Here is a 19,799-nt window from a genome sequence, read left to right on the forward strand (position 1 = left end):
TTATTCCATCATTCAAGAGGATGGCCACAATAGTCCAACTGAAGAGACAACTTCTTTTCAAATGGGAATCCCACTTAATAAATAAATAAAGTGGCCATCTTGACTTTTTGGAAATACCCCACAGACATCACTGTGGCGTTTCGGAGGGTCTTAATTAGAACGTTGCTCAACTTCAGCCTAACCATTTCATAAGCAGAAGTTTTGCTGAGTTAGTAAGAATCTCATCCTACATTAAAAGCTACGAAACTTATAGCACCTCTCCGTATGCTTACAAAGGAGCAGAGAAGATTTATTCTGACTTCAAACGCAATGGCCTTTAGAGATAATGGGAATTCTGGAAACTCTAATCTCAACACAGCTGAAGAATATTGGGCCAAACATGTTAAAAATGAACCTCTTTTCCATCTTTCCCGCTGCCACAAAACTCGATACTATGAACATTCATAATCCATCATGATTTAAGAACTACAGTAACTGTAGTCTGCACAGAGACAAACTAGTTACAAAGAAAGCAAGGACAGCTATGCTGAATTCTATAAAAACTCTGCATTGTATCTTTATTAGGCCAATTCCACAATTACAAGTAATGTAGTAATTGGTTAACCAGAAAACCAGAAAACTCCACCCACAGTGCTGCAAAACAAAGATGGAAGCAAACTGGAACATCTTTAGAAGCATTAATACGTTCTTTCTAATATCAGCGATTCTGTGCTTCGTGTTGCCTTCGTACCACAATTTGGCCTACTTGAGCTATTATACAGAGCCATGTAGAAATTCTACGATTCCGCCACTGTAATGAGGTACATTTCTTGGGCCTTATTTCTTTTAAAGCCAAAAGAATTATTCAGCATTTTCTAGTTTACAGAAAAAACTCGGTATTTAGCATAGCAACAGTCAAATAAACTTTTTTTTACAGAAGCATAAGGATGTTATTTAACACCGATATGGCACAGAAGTGCATAAAGCAGCAAAACGAGTTTTAATACAAAGCATGTAGTTACTAGTTAAGAATCATTAAAACACTTAAGTATTAAGAGCATTGTATCAATGACTTGTCCCTTTTTTTAGTCTGTCAACTTTTTAGTCAACAGAGTAGTATGCTAGAACTAGATGCTTATCAACATAAAGGCTCAAATTCAAACGGAATATATGCAATATATATATACAGCCTATACATAACACTCTGAGCGCATAAGATCTGCTTGCCAGAAGCAGGATAGCTCACATTTGATCATCTTCAGATTCTTCCTGTTCTGCAGGACAGGGAGGCAAAGGACGTGCTCTGTCAATGGAAAGAAAATACAAGTCAGCAATCATTCATAGTTTTAAAATTCCAGTAACCTGTATTTTCAACAGCTGGGATTAGAAGAGGCTAAAAATATTGTAAAGGCATGCAGCCTTCATCTTGAACTGGAATCTGTTTTCCAGTCAGATTAGCAACCTAAACTCCCTTGTCACACAGTCACTTCCTTTTTTTCTGTGTTGCCATGAATAAAGATTTCAGCACGTGATCTACTGAAACAAAGCACAGGTCGAAAATTCTATTATATAGGTCAGTGAATCTAGGCAATGCTGGAAACACTCTTTTAAAAATCACTTGCAAAAAGCAATGAAATAAAGCGTCATTGCGTGGCCCCACTATGAGAAAATAGCGTATTTTCCGGCATATAAGATGACTTTCTAACCATGTAAATCGTCTCCAAAGTCGGGGGTCGTCTTATATGCCGAGTCGTCTTATACGCTGGAAAATATGGTAAGTTTCCCCAAAACTTTTGCCCCTAATAACTAATAAAAATCTGTTTTGGACATCTTCCCCAAAACTCATGCTGTACTGAGTGAACTAGGCTAGTGAATTGTCATTTCACTGAGCAGTAACTAAAATGGTTAGATCAAGTGAGGCAGAAGTTTGAAAACATATTTCCCAAATTCTTCTAGAGCAGTGGTTCTCAACCTGTGGGTCGGGACCCCATTTGGGGTCGAACGACCATTTCACGGGGGTCACCAAACAAGGCTGTCCGCCATTTTTTCCCCCTTTTCTTTGGCCACGCCCCTGGCACCTGGTGATGTATAAGTGGTTGGGGGTCACCACAACATGGGGAACTGTATTATGGGGTCACGGCATTAGAAAGGTTGAGAACCACTGTTCTAGAGAACATTAAACCTTGGCTACTGTGGCAGGTGTTTTGCCACTAGGAATGTGCAGATAGCCATCCTTACTTCTTTCTGCGTTTTCCTATTTCGCTGCACCCGGGCTCCTCCTCCAAGTTGTGGTTCTCCTTTTCCAGGCGACTGGGAGTTTGCCTGAAGAATTCTCCAATTCCTTTTTGCCAGGCTGGAGTTGGCCTCACACATACCGGATTGCCTCCTGCATACTTACTTTCAGCTGTAGAAAGCAAACCAGAATTTATCAGTGCCCAGCTAACAAAGAAAAAAGCAACATAACCAATTTACATATCACAATCCTCGATGTATGATCATTTGTTTGATGACAGTTGGAAGTTATGATGGCCCTGAGAAAAGTGATTTGCAACCTGTCCTCAGAGTTGACTGTGGCACACCCCGTGTGGGTCATGCAACCACAATCCAGGCATCTAGCAACCAACTCTCATTTACAACAGTTGCAGCATCTTGCAATCATCTGACGGCAATTTGCAACCTTCTCAGCCAACTCCTAGAAGCAAAGTTCCTTGGGGACGCCAGATTCACTTAACAACCCTATGATTTGCTTAAACCAGGGTGAAAATAGTTGTAGTCAGGTCTGGTCACTCGATAACTCATTTAATGACTGTATCATTTAGCGACTTAAATTCCAGTTTCAATTGTGGCTGTAAATCAAAGACAACCAATAATAGCTACAAAGGCTTCTAACCCCCATATGGATAAATCTCTGAATGCACAAGCTATCCCTAGTTACTTAAAACAAGCCATCTTTGCTAAAATGTAAGGCAAGAGTGCCGGAATGCATCAGATCAGCAGTTTCAAGGATCTGCTCTCATGGAAGTGTATGTGGAGCTGCTACTTATTTTTAAAACATTTGAGGAATTCAGCCCAGAGCATTAAAAGCGCAAATTATTTTAGGCCCGGCTCAAATATATTTACGCCAGAAGAAACAGCAGAATGTTAGAAAAGCCCAGCAACCGTATTATATTTGGCAACAGCCCTGTTGTGTTGCAGCTCTGGATTAAACAGCCGCAGCATAGTGTTAATTTAAACCAGGGGTCTTCAAACTTGGCCCTTTTACGAGTTGTGGACTTCAACTCCCAGAATTCCTCAGCCAGAGGAATTCTGGGAGTTGAAGTCCACAACTCGTAAAAGGACCAAGTTTGAAGAGCCCTGGTTAAAACAAAGTTGAAGGAAAGCAACGAAGCACCATGAAGGAGGTAAGTGGAGCTTCAGACGGATTATAGGCAGCCTTCAATTTACAACAGTTCATTGAGTGACTGTTCAAAGTTACAACAGCACTGAAAAAAGGTGACTTATGAGCATTTTTCAAGTTACGGAAGCAACTGGGATCCTATTTCAGAGGCTTAGCAACTGCTACATATTTATGACGGTTGCTGTGTCCCTTTTGTGTCCTCTGACAAGCAAAGTCAATAAGGAAGCCAGATTCCCTTAACCACCAGGTTACTAATTTATCAACCCCAGTGATTCACTTAACAACTATGCCAAGAAAAGTCATCAATTGGGGCAAAACTCACTCAACAAAGGTCACAACGTAGCAACAGAAATTTTGAGCTCAGTTGGGGCTGTAAGTCGAGGTACTTGCAGAGCCGTTCTAAATTGAAAAGCACCAACGGCCTGCAGCCTTTGTCCAAAGGAACATGAAAGCCAGTCAGATATACACACTCACCTTTCCTTGATGTAGGAGACAAGCTAACACTCGCCTGTCCAGAGCCCAGCACCTTCCGCGGAGCTCTAGCAGCTACCACTGGCACAAAGAAAGGATTAGAGATTATTTATACTTAAAGATTCCATAAAGTCCGAAGGCCTCAGACCAGTTGCTTCTCTGTCATTCCGCACACAGTAGGACAATCAAAAAATGCAGGTGCTAAAATGGTAAGAAGACTGAATGTGCCCTACTTCAGGGTGTTTCCAGTCTAAGCTAATGGAAGTTGACTGGATGCCGTTCTCCATGCTGCGTGAAAGCAGCCCAAGACAAGCCCTTTATCTTTGGTCTTCTTGAATTAAAAGTCAGCACTCCTTTCCCTTTAAGGAGGCTAATAAATAAATAAATAAATAGAGGAATCACAGAAAGCTGACTTTTGTGTATTTTATCTCCACAGCAACCATGCAAAGTAGGGCTACCTTGAATAAGAGCATTTCTACATTCCAAAGGGATTGCACTGGGAATTGCAGTACACACCCAGGGGTCAATCAACATGGTCAAGCTGACAACCTAACGGGCCTGTGCACCCTATGCTAATCTCAGTAGCCTTTTTTTACAGCTTGCTGTGTCTTTAATCCGGCTTAATGGCCTAAAACGTAGTTAAAATCCACCCCATTTAGAAGGAAAATGGAGGAATGCAAGGCAGCTGCTTTAAATATGACAATCCATACCATTCTTTTAACCAGGAAGCTACAAACCACGCTGCTTAAGTGAGTTAGTTGTACCTTTCTTTCTTTTTTACCTGGCTCACCATCATGCACGAACCTAACCTTTTAAAGCAGGTAATTAATTGCTGGAGACCTTATGCAATTGGACTAATTCTGCATCCTGGTTAGCTTTGTATCCCACTTAATTCTGCATCCCGATTAATTCTGCATCCTATTTAATTCTACATCCTGGTTAGTTTTGTATCCCACTCACTTCTGCATCCCGGTTAATTCTGCATCCCACTTAATTCTGCATCCTGGTGAGTCTTGTATCCCACTCACTTCTGCATCCTGGTTAGCTTTGTATCCCACTCACTTCTGCATCCTGGTTAGCTTTGTATCCCACTCACTTCTGCATCCTGGTTAGCTTTGTATCCCACTAAATTCTGCATCCTGGTTAGTTTTGTATCCCACTCACTTCTGCATCCCGGTTAAGCCTGTGCAAATGCTTTTACCTTTCCGATAGGCACCGGCGGTGCCTCCGCTGTTCGCCTTGGTCCGCACCATGCCCGTCCCTTGCCGCCGCACCAAAAAGAAAAAAAAAACCCAAGAAAAAGGAATAAAACCAAACCCGGGAAAGGAAAGCGGAATAAAAGGCAAAAGGCGAAACTGTCCAGCAAACGGCGGAGCTGCTACTTCCTCCTGCCGCAATATTCGGGCTTCCCGCGCGCGCGCCGCGCTCCCATTGGCCGAGGCGGAGAAGGCGAACGGCCAATCACGAGCCAGCCCGCGACTTTCACCCGCGGTTCAAAACTCCGGCCGCGTCTGGCTTCACTTCGCCGACCGGAATCGCCCTTAGGCGGGATCCCCGAGCCCCGGGCCGCCGCCGGTCGAAGGAACCGGATCAGGGGAAGTTTGACTGGGCTCCTCTGGGTCTGAATCGAGGGAAGGACGCCTCCGCCGAGGCGGGCAATCATAACTGAACGTTATGCATTTTTTTTTCAAAAAAATATAGTTATTATATATTGAAGATTTTACATAAAAAGTAACAAGCAGATCTAAAGAAAAGGAGAAAAAAGAAAAAAAATGGAAGAAAAGGAGAACAGCCCACGACGCGTCCACCTCTCTAGGACAGGGGTGTCAAACTCAATTTCATTGAGGGCTGCATCAGCATTGCGGTTGCCCTGGGGGGGGGGGCGGGGTGTGTGTGGCCAGGGTGGGTGTGGCCTACTGGGTGGGCATGGCCAGTTCTACATCGTTCGCGTCAAGGGAGCCTGTGGGGGCCTGGGCAGGAGTGGGACAGATCTGAGGGTCTCTGGCAGAAGGGTGGGACCGGGGCAAGCGCCAAGGCATGGTCCATTTCTTCATTCCTCACAAAGGGTGACCCCTCCCCAGCATGCAGACGGCCTTGTGGAGCTAAGACTGAATGCGTTTCAGCATAGATGGCCACCACAAAATTGTACATTGGCTCCCAGCTGGTCTGGGCCAGGGCCAAGACAGCGGGGGGGGGGGCGTTCCCTCACTGTTTCCAGGACGGCTTCTCGGGCCACATGAAACTGCTTTGCGAGCCGCATCCGGCCCCTGGGCCTTGTGTTTGACATGTCTGCTCTAGGAGTTGTAAAGAATGGAATCAGGTAAAGAATGGAATCCAAGGATATGAAAAATATAAATGTGTAATACACCAGATTATGAACTGGCCACGCTGGCTGAGTTTGTGCAGTGCTGCACTAGCTAACCATGTTTTAGCCCAGTGTATTATACGAAGCCAGCTAGTGAGATATTACTCTGAAAAAAACATGCATACCAAGGATAATCCTGTAGAGATCTAATAGCATCTATGCTAAATAAATCTCAAGGAAAACGGGGTATAAATTAGAAGCACAATCCCCTTGTTTAAATCTGGAATTACAAAGAGAACTCATTCCTTATCTTTAAGACCCCTGCTAATTACCAATAAACACCTCCTTAAACCCTTTTTTGTTGTTACCTAGCTGGAAAAGTAAACAGTTCCATTCCACATCCAATCAAAGCTCAACTTAATTAGATTTACAATACAGCCAATCTAAACCCATCAAACTTTGGTTGAAAGTGATAAAAGACAGCTTGTTTCTGTAACTCCATCCATTATCATTGTAATATAACCCTCAAAGCTTAATTGATGTTAAGCCACTTGAGTTCCATTGTCATTCACCAGCAGCAAAATGCCAAGAACAACTGGGGTTAATTTGTTGATTGAGAAATCTATCACAAGCATCTTCCCAGGCCTGAGATAAATGCTTATCGGAAATGGAATATACAGTGATTGTCTAATATTTATTTTCTAAATACATTTTTATTTTCTTTGCAATTGTTTTCTTGCTTCAGTAAAAGAGGAAGTTGAGTATAGACAGTCCAACTGAATCCTAGTGCTTCCCTTGTTCATGAAGCCAACAAGATAAATAAAAGCGGCAGGAATTTCCTGATGTTCTATGTTTAAAAGTTATACTTGTGTTTCCACTTGATAGCAAAGGTTTCCACTGCCTTTTTCTCCAACAGTTGGCTAATCATTGCAATAAACTGCTTCTGGGAACAAATAAACAAAATGTCTATTTTGGTTTGACCATGTCAGTTTGGGGAAAACACATTTTATGAAGGATGATCTAAATCATTGGGTGGCCCATTCCACTAAGTATTGATAACCACATCCCCCAAAAATAGACAATTGCAAGCCTGTTAAAACTTACTTAAAAAAAAAAAAAGAACAGTAACAATGCAAGCTTGGAAGGTTTCCCTAAAAATTCCCCACACCATTAACTGAGTTTTAGCATTATATAAGGAGAATGTCATAGGGGAGCTGTGTTTGTGCAAAATGTCTGCTGGTTCATCCAATTCATCCAATTTTCCAGCTTTACTGCATCCAGTTTCGATCATCAAATTACAAAAAAAGATATTGAGACTTTGAAAAAGGTGCAGAGAAGAGGAACTAAGATGATTAAAGGCCTGGAGACTAAAACTTATGAAGGCTATATTAGCTCTTCTGGTTGTGTTTAGATTTGGGTATAACAATAAAAGTGCTGATGAACCCATGGCAAAACTCTAGCTAAACATTTAGCCTTGTCTTTCGGCTCCTGTAACCAATTGCAGATGTGTGTCCTTGAATGCAAGAATGCAAGAAGTCAGCAATCTGCAGCTAGCCATTTTCTAGTCATAAACAGTGGAGCAATGTCCTAGCAGGAAAGCTGTATAATATTCACAGCTTAGGGACTCAACTTTTTCTTTAAAAAAGAGACATTTTCCTTTTGATGAAAATTACAAAGAATTATTTTTAGGGAGGAGGAGATTTTGATGCTACAAAGTTGAATTTATTTTATATCTCAAGGTTGGGCCTTGAGGTATGAGACAAAGTTAATTGGTATGGAGATGAATAACGAACCCCATTATAGAAAAGTTGGGATGGTGTCAGAAGGGGCTGGTTTAAACAAGAATAGAATAAAGATGTCTCCTTACATATTCCAAGTATATGTCTTTTTCCCTCTGCTTCTTTTGACTTTGAGATTTTTGGGATTGTTAGTTTGGTTTCTTTACTCCTTTTTCTCTTTTTCAAATTCCTGGAGAAAATAATTGGTTTCAACCAAGATTTTATTTTGCTAATCCATATGGTTGTTTTTAGCCGTTGTGAATTGTGTGATGTGGCCCTAATATCAATGTTAGGTATTTTTATTCTAATCCTTCCCCCAAACGTGTCTAAAGTAGAATATATATTTCACACACAAACACTGAGGGTCCAATAGGGACATGTTTTGGAGTCAGTATTACTCAACATTTTTATGAATGATCTAGAACAGTGATGGCGAACCTTTTACAGACCAAGTGCCCAAACTGCAACCCAAAACCCACTTATGTATCATCGGGTGCCGGGTGGGCGTGGCCCATTGGGTGGACATGGCTGCGGTGGTAACAGCAGATTGGGTGGGACTAAAAAGCTCAATCAATCAGTTCCAACTTTGCAAGATCTTTTTTTTTCTCGCGAGAAATTGATCGATTGATTCAACGCTTTTTTTTTTTTTTTGCACACGGCGGCAGAGCCCTAAAGCTTAAAGGTTTTATAAAACTCAGCTGAAGGCCTAGGACTGGGGCGATGGCGTGTGTGCCCACAGAGAGGGCTCTGAGCGCCATCTATGGCACGCATGCCATGGGTTCGCCACCATGGATGTAGATCAAAGGATTAATGTGCTGATTTTCAGGTTTGTGGATGACACAACATTGGGTGGTCCTGCCAACACCAGGCTAACAGAATTTGCAATTTAATCTGGGCAAGTTGGAAGACTGAGATGAGAAAATAAAGATTTTCAAGAGGGAGAAATGTAAGCTATCACCCTTAGGAACTTAAAGTTAAAGCCCACATTTCTTAAATTTGCCAAGTTTGAGAAACACCGGACTTTCTTGATCCTATCCAACTCCACTAAGATATTTTGATTCAATAGAACAACATGAGACAAAACAATCAAGAATAAAAGACCTATTCAGAGACAATAATTAATAAACCCAAAAGGATGAAAACAAAGACCTTTTAAAAAAAGGAACTCAGTTATGAGCAGTCTTTACCCTACTAATATTTGGACAGCATCCAAGCTTTCAGTTATTAATGAAAACAATTTTCATTAAGGGGAACAACCATTGGCTTTCCACATTGCCCAATAGTTGCCTCAAGACCTCAGATAAGCCCTTCGCTCTGCCTTTTAACCAGTGGAGTCGGCAATCTCCTTTTGAAAGGTTTAAAAGCAAACTGCCTTTGCTTATTTCAAGGTTCTCAAAGAAGATAAGATAATTTTTAAGGGGCAGACTGCAGCACGCTTCACTTCCTGCAGGATACAGAAACAGTTGCTTCAGAGGTGTCCGTCCAGAAACAACGTGAAGGTAAGAATTGAGGAGAGAAATTTTTGTTTTGTCTTTTTAATTTCTTCCTGGTTCTCTTCTTTTTTATTATTCTTCAAATGCATTTATTCTAAATCCTGCAAGATTCTTTGTTTCTTTCCTGTGCCCAGTTTTACTTGGCTGCATTTTCGTTTGTTTTTTTCTCCTGCAAATTCCTGCATTGTCAGCTCAGATCTTTATACTTTTTGGGGTCAGATTCTTGTTCTGCTTTTTGTGCCTTAATATCTATGGAGGAGTGGGATCCAGGAAGGCAAGGGGGGAGGTTTTTTTGTGTGGGGGTATGTATTTTTGCATCAGGTTACCCACTTTGGAATAACTATCATGTCCTGTTTTTGAATTTTCAAGCAACTTAAAATATGTTGCTTGGAACATTGATCGGCAGAGTTCCCGGCTTACCAAGTTTTAAACACCCCGTGTATCAAAACCCAATTTTATTTGAACAGAAGTGGCATAATTTATTTTAAGTTTCTTTTGGAAATAAATGTTCTTTATTCTTTCTGCTTTTATTACACCAAAGTTGATAGGTTTAGGGTTCATAGATGGAATTCATCTGGTCTTATATTCACCCGTTTTATGAATATTGCCAGCCCTTCTTTTCTATTATTTCCTTTGTGATCTTGGGAGAAGGTAGAATTACATTTTATTCTTTCACGTATTTGCAGGATAAGTTGAATGTAAGAGATCAAAATTTTCTTTAGCAACAGATAAAAAGAAACCGTTTGCAGGTAGTCCTCAGCTTATGACCACAACTGAGCCCAGAGTTTCTGATGTTAAGCGAGACATTTGTTAAGTGAGTTTTGTCCCACTCTACGACTTTCCTTGCTACAGTTGTTAAGTGAATCACTGCAGTTGATAAGTTAGTAATCCGGTTGTTAAGCGAATCTGGCTTCCCCATTAAGCATCAACCAGTTGCCAAGAATCTGAATGTTGATCACGTGACCTTGGGGATGCTGCAATGGTTGTAACTGTGTCACCTTTTTCAGTGCAGTTGTAACTTTGAATGGTTACTAAATGAACTGTTGTAAGTAGTCAAGAACTACCTGTATCACGTCCTGTATTGTGTTACAGCCATAAAACCTCTCCATAATTTCTTACAGAATTACTCTTCCATTGTCATAAGGGGTTAACTGAACTTATTTTCCTGCTTTAGATGTTAGTTAGCTTTTATCTCCTCCACCTCTTTTTTACTCTGCCCCAGTTAACAATTATCTCTCCTCAACCTCCCTCTCAGCCTTCCCCCTCTCCAAATGGTTCCTGATTAAAAAAGAAAAAAAAGGAGCTGGTTAACCTTTTACTTACATTCTAACAGACCACAAAATGTCCAGGATTTTTTGTAACAGCTGTCCCATATCCTGGACCTTTTCTAGTTTTGACTTTTGTTATTCCCCTGTTGATAATCTCTTTTTGTTATCTTCCATGCATTCATACTCTATAACATCTCTATGTCGAAGAAAAGTCTTGTTCTTTATCTTCTAAAAGTTTACCCATAGACATTTGCATCCTTTCTGAGACATTTGTTATTAATATTTCTGTCTATATTTTAAAATAAACGCTTTTAAGAAAAAAAGAGTTGTCGCCCTTAACTATTTTTATTCTTTTAATCTTTTAGTTCCCTCTAGTGTTCAACTGCAGCCTTCATCAAGGCTCAGTGGTTAATATGGTTTTAGTTTCAGTTCAGTTGAGTATATTATTTAATTACAGGTAGTCCTTGACTTATGACTGCAACTGAGCCCAAACTTTATGTTGCTAAGTGAAACATTTGTTAAGTGAGTTTTGCCCCATTTTACGACCTTTCTTGCCATGGTTCAGTGCCTCCCCTGAACACAACTCTCCTTTTTGCACCCCCAATGAAATTGGTCAAGTTGTGTGGCTGTGTGGCTGTTTGTTTGTCTTGCTTCAGAACTAAGCAGGAATCAGACCAAACCCGAGACTCCCCAGCAGCCTTAACTGCTCTTATAATCCTCTAGCTAGCCCACGGCTCTCCAAACTAGGCCACTTTAAGGCTTGTGGATTTGCTGACTGGCTGGGGAATTCTGGGAGTTGAAGTCCACAAGTCTTAAAATGGCCACGTTAGAGCACCCCTGCTCTAACCTCAAGGTCGCTGTGCTGTAGTTAGACGGGATCAGCACCGGAACCAGAAATACGCGGCCACCGTTGCCCAGCCGGCGCCTCTGCGCGGTGCACCGAGCCGAAGCCCGGCTGGCTTTTCGTGTCTTTGTGTGTGCACCCGCTTTCTTCTTCCCCCGTGATGAAGGCGTCGCTGTCAGAAGCGGAGATGGCGGCGGCGGCCCTCGTGTCGTGGTGCATGGGGCAGCTACGCGGCACTTTTGGGCTGGACGTCAGCGAGGAGATTATCCAGTGAGCTGGGAAGCCGGGGGCAAAGGGGAAGCGGGGCAGAGCCGGCGTTCCCCGCTATGTCCTCGAATCACGGGCTGCCCTCCCCGCTTGCCTCGGGACGGGGTCCCGGGGGGGGGGGGAACCTTCCGGCCTGCCTCCTTGTCGTTTGGCTTCCTTTGGCCCCGGCAGGGCAAGAACGCCAGTTGCCATACCGAGGGTATTTCTTTGTCCCTTGGGCAACAGGCAGAAGTTCAACAGGTGCGGGCCATGGAAGAAGCCGGCCCGGCCTTTTAACCCAGTGAGGGGACAGCCTTGGGCAGTTGTGCCTGAGTCTGAGAGGATGGCCACTGCATTCACGCAACGCCTTATTGTGTGATTGTGTGCATTTGTAAGTAAACATAACAACGATCATTACAATGATAAGAGATCCCGGTAACAAAGTCTAGGGCAGGGGTAGGCCACCTTGGCTTTTTTATGACTCGTGGACTTGAACTCTCAGAATTCCTGAGCCAGCCACTCTGAGGGGAAAGGGAGAGGTTTCCAAACTGAGCCATGCTGGCTCAGGAATTATGGGAATTGAAGTCTACGAGTCATGAGGGAGCCATAGTTCCCCCATGCTGGCTCAGGAATTCTGGGAGTTGAAGTCCACAAGTCATGAGGGGGCCATAGTTCCCCCATGCTGGCTCAGGAATTCTGGGAATTCTGTGGAATTCAGGAGTCCACAAGTCATAAAAGAGCCAAGGTTGCCTACCCTTGGTCTAGGCCAATGCTTCTCAATCTTGAATCCCCCCCAGAATGTATTTTCATAGGCACCTATACATAATCCTCTGTATATTTTTAGATATATTTTGTCTATCGAGGATGAGGAAGAGATTCGGGAGTATGTCGCAGACTTGATCCAAGGGAGAGATGGCCAGAAGAAGTTCTTCATAGATGAGCTTGTAGCCAGGTGGAAACAGTCCTGTTCTACAACTTTGGATCCTTTGCCGCTGTATCACAAAAAGGATGGTGAGTAGGAGCAGAAAATGAGATTTTAAAAGTGTGTTCAGGAATAAAGAGGGTGTTAACAAATCATTGTTAAATTGTTAATTTTAATAAATACTACTTTAATAGCATTAGCAATAATAATAACAGTAACAACAACAGAGACAACTCAAGGCTAGTCTTGCTGGTGGCTGACCACCCAGTGCTGGGTAACACTCTTGCCACTAGCCACCTCACCTTCAGGACTGGGAATTGGCAAGGAGTTCTACAGAGACCCCAAAAGATGACTTGACCCCAATCAACCTCCCATCATTTATTGATGATCTATTGATCTCCAGACCTTTATTGATCCCCTTTTGACCCCCAGACGTTTATCAATCCTTTGGATTGTCCCATTGATCCTTGGGGAGGGGGGGAACTTGATATTGACCATTTGGGGGAAACCAAGATTTAGATATTTGCAGAAGGGCGAGGAAAAAATCTGGACCAAGAACAGCTTCTGCTATATTTTTCCTGTTACTTTAGATATTTTAGATACACCTCGGCCAGGAGACCAGACAAAGAGAGGAAGGCATAAAGGGAGAAATAAACAGGAAGCACCCATTTATGTTGAAGCCTGTCAGCCTGTAGAGAAAGTAAAAACACCGCTTGATTTAGCCAAGGTAGGTGCATTTGGTGTCTACTGTTATTAGAACACATTCATTTGGGAGTACTTTTTTTATGCAATTGATTATAATTATTTCACTTAGTGCTTTTAAAGGGGCCACTGCACTTCATGGTGCATAATAAGGGCTCACCTAATCCAAATACTACAAAACCCTGGATGGATGAGTAGTTAAAATTGTTTTTAATAAATATAGAATAATGTTTACCCATTATTTTGCTGTGAAAATGATGCCTATCTTTCAGGAAAATGGGGAACTAATTTCAGTTCAGGAGGTTATCTATCTATCTATCTCTATCTATCTATCTATCTATGTCTATCTATCTATGTCTATGTCTGTCTATCTATGTCTGTCTGTCTATCTATCTATCTCTATGTCTATCTATCTATGTCTGTCTGTCTATCTATGCCTGTCTATCTATGCCTGTCTGTCTATCTATCTATATCTATCTATCTATCTATCTATCTATCTATCTGTCTATATGTCTGTCTATCTATCTATGTCTATGTCTGTCTATCTATGTATGTCTATCTATCTATCTATCTATCTATCTATCTATCTATCTATCTATCTATCTATATCTGTCTATGTCTATCTATGTGTCTATCTATATCTATGTCTGTCTATCTATCTATGTCTGTCCATCTATCTATCTATCTATCTATCTATCTATCTATCTATCTATCTATCTATCTATCTATCTATGTGTCTATGTGTCTATCTATCTATCAATCTATATCTATCTATCTATGTCTGTCTATCTATCTACACACACACACACACACTGTCTGTGATAGTGTATCTGCTCTCTGGTGTGTTTTTCTCCCTTCATTTTATCCCTCTTTCTCTGCCATAATAACAGGCCCAGGAGATCCCCAGAGGCAGCAGCTGCTCTTCCTCCAAGAAGAAGGCAAAATACGTTAATTTGTACACGAAAGAAGGCCAGGACAAGCTAGCTGTCATGCTCCCAGGGCGCCATTCCTGTGAATGCTTGGCCCAGAAGCACAAGCTCATCAACAACTGTTTGACGTGTGGGCGGATCGTTTGTGAACAAGAGGGGTCTGGGCCTTGCCTATTCTGTGGAACTCTGGTATGCTAAAATTTCCTGTAGTTTTTTTTTTTTTTTTTATAAAAGCAGCAAGTAAAAAAGGGTGGACAAGACTGTTGTTTTAAGGAGAACCCTCTTTGAAAGATTACATTTTAGTTTGTATTTTAAATACACGTTTAGCACTAAGAAGAAAGAAATACTTCTTTATAACTCCAAAACCCCTTTGCCTACAGCACAGAAGCTCCCACTGTAACATAGCAGCCATATATGCTGGTAAAAAATAGAGAAATGTATTCCTAACTAGAGAGGCCACATACCACTGAGTTATAACACAGTCAGGAAATGTGTCTAGGATGAAGCCAAAGACCATTAAAAGGTAGTGGAGCCTTACTTGGTGCTTTGTGGTTTTTAATCTGCTTCATTTTAATTAAAAACGTGTTCATACCAAATGGAGATGAAGTTACAGTTTTGAGAGCCATCTTAACAGCGGACAAATTATGCCCGGGTAACAATGAGCAAAGGTGTTTCCTACATGTAGTTGGAAGACTTAAGTTCAGTCTGCTGTTTCTTCTCCTCTTGTAGGTGTGCACCAAAGAAGAACAGGATGTCTTGCAGCGGGATTCCAATAAGAGTCAAAAGCTGTTAAAGAAACTGTTGGGAGGTTGGTATTTTTTGAAGGACAATTGACTTTGCTTATGGGAAGCTGGCAAGGAAGGTTGCAAATCATGATCATGTGATGAGGGGACCCTGCAGTGGTCAAAAATCTGGGCTGATTGTCTAGCTCAGTGATGGCGAACCTTTTAGAGACCGAGTGCCCAAAAACCGCCCTCCCATTCCTGCTCCGCCCTGCCCACTGGGCCACCCACCATCTCCACGGCCTGCCACAGATCACCCAGGCAGCCCAGCCGTGCCATGGCAGCCACGCCCTCCGCCCATGCCCCACAGCAGCATCTGCACGTGACGGGGCGCAAGGGCGGAGTCTTGTCCCCGCTGCCCGGCTACCATGTAGCTGCGCTGCTTCGCGTGGGCCACGCCCAGGGGCGACTCTCCGTGGGAGCTGCTCGTGAGGGGGCTGTGGGAGGAGGCGGGGCTGGGGAGACAGTGCATGTGCCCACAGAGAGGGCTCTGAGTGCCACCTCTGGCACCCGTGCCATAGGTTCGCCACTACTGGTTTAGCTGCATGTGTTTTTTAAAAAACATGAACAATGATACAGAGTATATAGACACATAAATATAGAGGTGTACATTTCCCTCTTTTAAGAAGTGCATCAACGGTACTCTAGGCACGATTTATTCTTATTTTGTGTTCTAATCCTTTTGTTTTATTGAGTAAACCAAAGGTATAGTTTGCAAAAACGTTACCTACGAATAGACGGATATTTGAATAGACAGGCAGTCTATTTCTGTTCCTAAGTGAGACATTTGTTAAGTGAATTTTGGCCCGTTTTACAAGCTTTCCTGTTACTGCTAAGTGGATCACTGCGTTTGTTAAGTTAGTAACACGGCTGTTAAGTGAATCTTAACGGCTTCCCCATCGACTTTGCTTGTGAGAAGGTCGCAAAAGGCGGATGATCACATGACCCCGGGAGACTGTGACCGTCATAAATAAGAGTCTGTTGCCAAGCGGCTGACTTTTACTCACGTGACCAATAGGGATGCTGCAAAGGGTCGTAAGTGTGAAAAACGGTCCCAAGTCACTTTTTTCAGGGCTATTGTAACTTCGCTCACTAAATGAGCTGTTGTAAGTCTATCTATAATGCCAGAATCTCCACTATATCGTTGTTTATAAAAGTGAAGAACAAAACACACACACACCCCCTAAAAGTAGTAAAGGTAAACATTTAATGTCAGGCTTCCCTCTTCTTTGTATTAAATTGAGCTTTTCTTGGGGCTGGGGGGGGGGCGTTCCCTCAGGTACAGAAAATATTGGAAAGGTGGACATAAATGACAAAGACGTGTTCCAACTTCGAGAAGCTCGACTTAAATCAGGTCTGGAGATGGCCATAAAGCACAAAGACAAACTCCTGGAGTATGACAAAACCAGGTATGTGTCCGAGTAACGTAGAAAAGGAGGAATAGACTAACTTTCCCCAGCTGAGGGCTCCCAAAAGGTATTGGATTTTGACTCCCTGGTTTCCTACCTAGCCTGTACAGTTGAGGCACCTGGCGGGCACCAAGTCAGCTAGCTTTGTTCACAGTTGTGCTAGAACATTGGTTATCAACCTTTTTAATGCCGCGACCCCCCCCACCAGTCGTAAGTCGAGGACTACTCAACCGGTCGTAAGTCGAGGACTACTCAACTGGTGCAGCACGGTTTGCAGAATGGGACTTTTGGCGGGCTCAGCAGGGCAGAGACAGCCTGGACAATTCCTATTAGCTTTTGAAAGCCAATAGAATTAGACTCTATTCAAGAGTCTATTCTATTGGCTTTCAAAAGCCAATAGAATAAAAGGGAGTAGCACAGCTAAGGAAAAGGGAGGGAAAAATGGCGGACTGCGTTGTTTGGCGACCCCCGTGAAATGGTCGTTCGACCGCAAATGGGGTCCCGACCCACAGGTGGAGAACCACTGTGCTAGAAGGAATCACACCTGCAGTTTACACCCTTGGCCACTGAGCCTTGCTCTTGTGCTTTCTATTAAAAGCAGCCACCCAGGCTTCAGCTTTAAGTCAGCAGGCCCCCTTTAATGGAAAACCTGAAGTTGCTTTCCTGAAGAGAGAGAAAAAAACCCCGCTGGGTAGATCATTAACAGTGAGAATCTCTGCTGGCTGGACTTGCCTTTTGACAGGAGAACGTCAAGTGGGTGATGCAGTTTGATAGAAGGGCTTGGGCACCTGGACTGAGAAAAAATGCTTCTTGCCGTAGCCCCAGGCTGCTTATACTGTCCATTATGGGTAAAATCCTACTGTACTTCGATTATTTTTTACTTGGAACAGGAAAACAAACAGTGGGTGGTTAAGGCACCAAGCTAGAAACCAGGAGGTGGTGAGTTCTAGTCCTGCCTTAGGCATGAAAAACAGCTGGGTGACTTTACACCAGTCCCTCTCTCTCAGCCCAGCCCACCTGACAGATGGGGGAAATAGCAGGAGAAAGAAGTATTATATATGTTCGCCACCTTGAATTTTTTATAACAATAGGGGCAGGATATAAATAAATAGGTTTGGCTAAGTTCATCATGGAGGACTCCATTGAAAAGTTGGAGAGCCTTCATGTATCAAATATACGTTTGAAGTACCCACGGTTTATTAAAAGAACACCTATTTTATATCGTGAAGGGAGTCCCAATTTTCATTTTGGTTACAGGGATTGAATGACAAATGATTGGAAACACCCCATGCTGCCATTCAGAAGACTGTAGAGCAGTGGTTCTCAACCTGTGGGTCGGGACCCCATTTGGGGTCGAACGACCATTTCACAGGGGTCGCCAAACAACGCAGTCTGCCATTTTTTCCCCCTTTTCCTTAGCTGTGCTACTCCCTTTTATTCTATTGGCTTTTGAAAGCCAATAGAATAGACTCTCTTGAATAGAGTCTAATTCTATTGGCTTTCAAAAGCCAATAGGAATTGTCCAGGCTGTCTCTGCCCTGCTGAGCCCGCCAAAAGTCCCATTCTGCAAGCGGTGCTGCACCAGTTGAGTAGTCCTCGACTTACGACCGGTTGAGTAGTCCTTGACTTACGACCGGTTGGGGGTCGCGGCATTAAAAAGGTTGAGAACCACTGCTGTAGAGGCCTCTGGGCCAATAGTCTGGATTGATATAAGACTGCTTCCCAAATGCTGAGAGCGTAGTGCAGGGGTCCCCAACCCCTGGTCCAGTGTACCAGTACCGGGCTGCGGCATGCCAGCAACCGGTCCACACGAACAAGCAAAGCCCCATCCATGGGATGCAGGCAGCACACAAAACCACGCGCTCTCCGGTCCATGGAAAAACCTCTCTCCAAGGAACCGGTCCCTGGTGCCTAAAGAATTGGGGGCCTCTGCTGTAGTGGATAGTAGTAACGGTGCCGCTCCTCTTCCATTCTGTTCCCGCAGTGTGCGACGAACTCAAGTAATTGACGACGAGTCTGATTACTTTGCTACCGACTCCAACCAGTGGCTGTCCAAGCAGGAGAGGCAGGTGCTGGAGAAGAGAGCGAAGGAGCTGTACGAACTCCGGCACGCCTCGCGGCTGTCCAGGAAGGTCACCATCGACTTTGCGGGTCGGCAGGTCCGCGAAGAAAGTGACAACCTGGCGGACTATCACAGCAAGTAAGGATCCTGGGGCAGTGGGAGTGAGAGGTTGACTCAAGGTCACAATTGGGACAGGCAAGTCCTTCTGGAAAAGATGGGTGTGCTTTGGGTGGGAGTGGATCTGTTGGGAGGGGCTTAGAGTTTTTCTCTGTTCCTCCATTCATTCATTCATTCATGGATCCTTGTTTAAGCATCCCTGAAAGGGTCTTCTATGAATGACTGAAAGGAAGGACTTGTGTCCCTTCAAATATAGGTAGTCCTTGACTTACAGTCATTCATTTAGTGACAACGGCACTGGAAAAAAAATGTCGTTTTTCATACATCCTTGCAGCATCCCCATGGTTATATGATCTAAACCAGTGGTGGCGAACCTATGGCACGCGTGCCAGAGGCGGCACTCAGAGCCCTCTCTGTGGGCACACGCGCCATGCCCCAGAGATGGCAACCGTCCCTCTTCAACCAGCCGCCCGCTAACTCGCCGTGGTCCCATGTGGCCGGATGCATTCCAGCACGACTGGTTTCCCTCCCCCCCCCCCTGCCTCGCATCACCCCACAGGACGAGCCTCCTGCCCACTGCCCACCTGCCAGAGACCCCCTGGATCTCCCCCAATCCTGCCCAGCCCCCACAGGCATCCCTCCCCACAAGCAACATCGAGGTGACCATGCCCACCTTGGCCACACCCACCCAGTCTGCCATGACTACCACAGCCACGCCTACCCAGTGGGCCACGCCCACCTGGCACCCGGCGATAAATAAGTGGGTTTTGGGTTGCAGTTTGGGCACTCGGTCTCTAAAAGGTTCGCCATCACTGATCTAAACTCTTGGCAACTGAATTCATATTTATGACGGTTGCAGTGTCCCAGAATCACGTGATTACCATTTGTAATCTTCCTCACTGGCTTCCAGCCAGCAAAGTCAATGGAGGAAGCCAGATGTGCTTAACAGCCTCACAACTGCAGCGATTCACTTAACTGTGGCCAGAAAATGTTTCAAAATTCACTTACCTGTCTTGCTTAGCAAAAGAGATTTTGGACTCTGTAGTGCTAAGCTAGTTTTCTGCATCTCTCCCTGCTGGGCTGGGTCAGTAGAGA

The 19,799-nt window shown here is 43.7% G+C and overlaps 2 protein-coding genes across 2 annotated transcripts in view; one reads left to right on the plus strand and one right to left on the minus strand.

Moving 5' to 3' along the window:
- Positions 1-526: 526 nt before the first annotated feature.
- Positions 527-5,641, minus strand: PCLAF (PCNA clamp associated factor). Its single transcript, XM_039339534.1, has 4 exons — positions 5,049-5,641; positions 3,851-3,928; positions 2,218-2,383; positions 527-1,282 (listed from the first exon to the last, which is right to left on the minus strand). Exons 1-4 carry the CDS (start codon positions 5,098-5,100, stop codon positions 1,222-1,224), a joined length of 357 nt encoding a protein of 118 aa, XP_039195468.1. The 5' UTR covers positions 5,101-5,641; the 3' UTR covers positions 527-1,221.
- A 6,039-nt stretch (positions 5,642-11,680) lies between these two features.
- Positions 11,681-19,799, plus strand: part of TRIP4 (thyroid hormone receptor interactor 4) — a 40,727-nt gene continuing 32,608 nt past the window's right edge. Inside the window, exons 1-7 of the mRNA XM_039339535.1 lie at positions 11,681-11,805; positions 12,626-12,792; positions 13,294-13,430; positions 14,296-14,523; positions 15,064-15,142; positions 16,396-16,525; positions 18,510-18,725. Of these exons, the coding sequence (XP_039195469.1) occupies positions 11,696-11,805; positions 12,626-12,792; positions 13,294-13,430; positions 14,296-14,523; positions 15,064-15,142; positions 16,396-16,525; positions 18,510-18,725 (1,067 nt within the window). The 5' untranslated portion in view covers positions 11,681-11,695. The remainder of the gene's footprint in view (positions 11,806-12,625; positions 12,793-13,293; positions 13,431-14,295; positions 14,524-15,063; positions 15,143-16,395; positions 16,526-18,509; positions 18,726-19,799) is intronic.

The sequence above is a fragment of the Crotalus tigris genome, unplaced genomic scaffold, assembly GCF_016545835.1.
Source record: "Crotalus tigris isolate CLP2741 ecotype Arizona unplaced genomic scaffold, ASM1654583v1 scf7180000017735.2152567, whole genome shotgun sequence".
NCBI lineage: Eukaryota > Metazoa > Chordata > Lepidosauria > Squamata > Viperidae > Crotalus > Crotalus tigris.

Excerpts from the sequence above, each read along its gene's own strand:
- PCLAF (XM_039339534.1), bottom strand. The coding sequence starts at position 5,100 with ATGGTGCGGACCAAGGCGAACAGCGGAGGCACCGCCGGTGCCTATCGG. Across the intron at positions 3,929-5,048 it reads CGCCGGTGCCTATCGGAAAG|TGGTAGCTGCTAGAGCTCCG; the intron begins GTAAAAGCATTT and ends TCTTTGTGCCAG. Across the intron at positions 2,384-3,850 it reads GTCTCCTACATCAAGGAAAG|CTGAAAGTAAGTATGCAGGA; the intron begins GTGAGTGTGTAT and ends TGCTTTCTACAG.